The sequence below is a fragment of the Trametes versicolor genome, assembly GCF_000271585.1.
Source record: "Trametes versicolor FP-101664 SS1 unplaced genomic scaffold TRAVEscaffold_13, whole genome shotgun sequence".
Taxonomy (NCBI): Eukaryota; Fungi; Basidiomycota; class Agaricomycetes; order Polyporales; family Polyporaceae; genus Trametes; species Trametes versicolor.
This window is the reverse complement of record NW_007360333.1, coordinates 365,842-367,562: the sequence shown is the minus strand read 5'-3', so window position 1 is coordinate 367,562 and position 1,721 is coordinate 365,842. Positions and strand designations below refer to the sequence as shown.

Genomic DNA, 1,721 nt, shown 5'->3' with positions numbered 1-1,721 from the left:
CGCATTCGCGGTGAGTAATTCCGCCCGCACCGCCGCGCCGCGGGACGACGCTGACGCCCATTTGGCCCCCTAGTGTTTCGGACGGACGCGGCGCATACGCACGGCCGCCGCGCGCGCACCCTCGCATAGCCATCCGATCGGTGGGTGCCTGCTCGCTCGCATCTCGCCGCTCTGGGGCCACTATTTCGCGAAAATACGAAAATACGACATTCCGCGCGCAGAACGTGCGGTGCGACTCCGTGCGTGCGATGGCGGCATCGTTCGAACACTCTGCGCCGGCCCTGCGATTGTGGAGGGCAACGGACGAGGTTCGTTTTTGGGTGCCAGAGACGGTCGAGGTCGACACGGTGCCGAAGGACGAAAATGGAAAGTTGTCGAATTGGCCCGCAAATGACAGGGCTGGTGGGAAACGTCTGTGGGCACTCGCCGTCGGAAGGACGCGTCCTGCGGAGGCGAGCCAATCGAGGTATGTCCAATTTACTGGCTTTGCCCCCGAAAACTCGTCGAAAATGACCTGGATTCCGTTCCCAGGCGGCGCTGTGTGCGCAGAGCTCGCGCTGCATCCTCATGCATACACCCACGCAGCGGTTCGAGCGCGCCGCGCGATCCCTGAGAGTGAAGAACACCGGCGGCGGGCACCTACATGCGGTACACCGCGTCAGACTCGACCATCTCGCCACCATTCAACGAAAACTCAAACTCGTCCAAATCACGTGCAAACGCAGGGGCATGTGCGAACCGTGCAGGAGCACCCGCCGTCCGAATGCCGCGCTCTGCGGCGCCGGGCTGACCGAGGTACGCGCGATTCTCTCGCGCCCGTCCTCGAACTCGCCCGAAATTGACCCAAAATCGGCCCGCAGGTGGTGCTGTGCGCTCGTGCTCGCGACGGTGCCGTCGTCCGCGCACGCTCAGCCGTCTCTGGGGCCGCTGGGGACGACGGACGAGGGGCTCGTCTTGGGCTCGAGGCCGGCCCGCTGCGAGATGGCGAAATGCCAAAGTCGTCGAATGCGCCCGCGAACGCAGGGGCTGGTGCGCAATGCTCTGGGGAGCACGCCGTTCGGAGGACGCGTCCTGCGGAGGCGGAATGCGGGAGGTACGCACGATTCGCTGTGCGCGCCCTCGAAATCGGTCGAAAGTGGCATTTTTCGTTTTCTTCGCAGATCGCGTCGAGATGCGCAGAGCGTACGCGTCCGTGCTCGCGGACGTCCGGTGGCCCATTTCGGAGGGCGCACGGGACGTTCGCGGCGGCACACCGACGGATCTCTGCGCGCGCAGCCCGCCCCCCGGCCCCCGATCTCCTCGACATCGACGATGGACGCTGCGAGACAGTGCAGGCAGGGTGTACGAGCCAGGTCGACGAAGGTCCCGCCCGAGTTCGCGCACATACAGGCGTCCGTAGGGTACCGAGTGCGGATGCGGTCGCGCACGTCGTCGTCTCGTGCACGCGCCGCAGATGCTCCGGAGCACTCCACGGACGCGATCTGGCCGCCGAGAGTACGCACTCGCTATCGTGGACGTCGGTTACATCGCGAGGGCGCCACGTCGTCGAATGGCAGCCGGTGCGCCGCCCTCAAATCCGTCCCAATGTCGGCGATGTACGCTACGAAACATCACAGGCAATGTGCATGAGCCAGGACGACCATCCCCCCGCCCACGTCCGCGCACATGCAGGCCTTTGCGGCGTACCGAGTGCGTATGCACTCACGTGCGTCGTCATCTCG

General features: G+C 65.4%; 1 protein-coding gene across 1 annotated transcript; it reads right to left on the bottom strand.

Annotated features, from left to right (window-relative positions):
- Positions 1 to 310: 310 nt before the first annotated feature.
- On the bottom strand, positions 311 to 1,721 carry TRAVEDRAFT_31781 (uncharacterized protein). The gene is made up of 5 exons (XM_008045833.1): positions 1,187 to 1,721; positions 936 to 1,107; positions 681 to 771; positions 532 to 639; positions 311 to 466 (listed from the first exon to the last, which is right to left on the bottom strand). The coding sequence occupies exons 1-4, from the start codon at positions 1,216 to 1,218 to the stop codon at positions 566 to 568; spliced, it is 369 nt and encodes a 122-aa protein (XP_008044024.1). The 5' UTR covers positions 1,219 to 1,721; the 3' UTR covers positions 311 to 466; positions 532 to 565.

Coding starts and splice junctions, on each gene's coding strand:
- TRAVEDRAFT_31781 (XM_008045833.1), bottom strand. CDS start 1,218: ATGGGCCACCGGACGTCCGCGAGCACGGACGC. Junction 772..935: donor AGACGAGCCCCTCGTCCGTC/GTCCCCAGCGGC, acceptor GGCGCCGCAGAG/CGCGGCATTCGGACGGCGGG. Junction 640..680: donor GTTTGAGTTTTCGTTGAATG/GTGGCGAGATGG, acceptor TACCGCATGTAG/GTGCCCGCCGCCGGTGTTCT.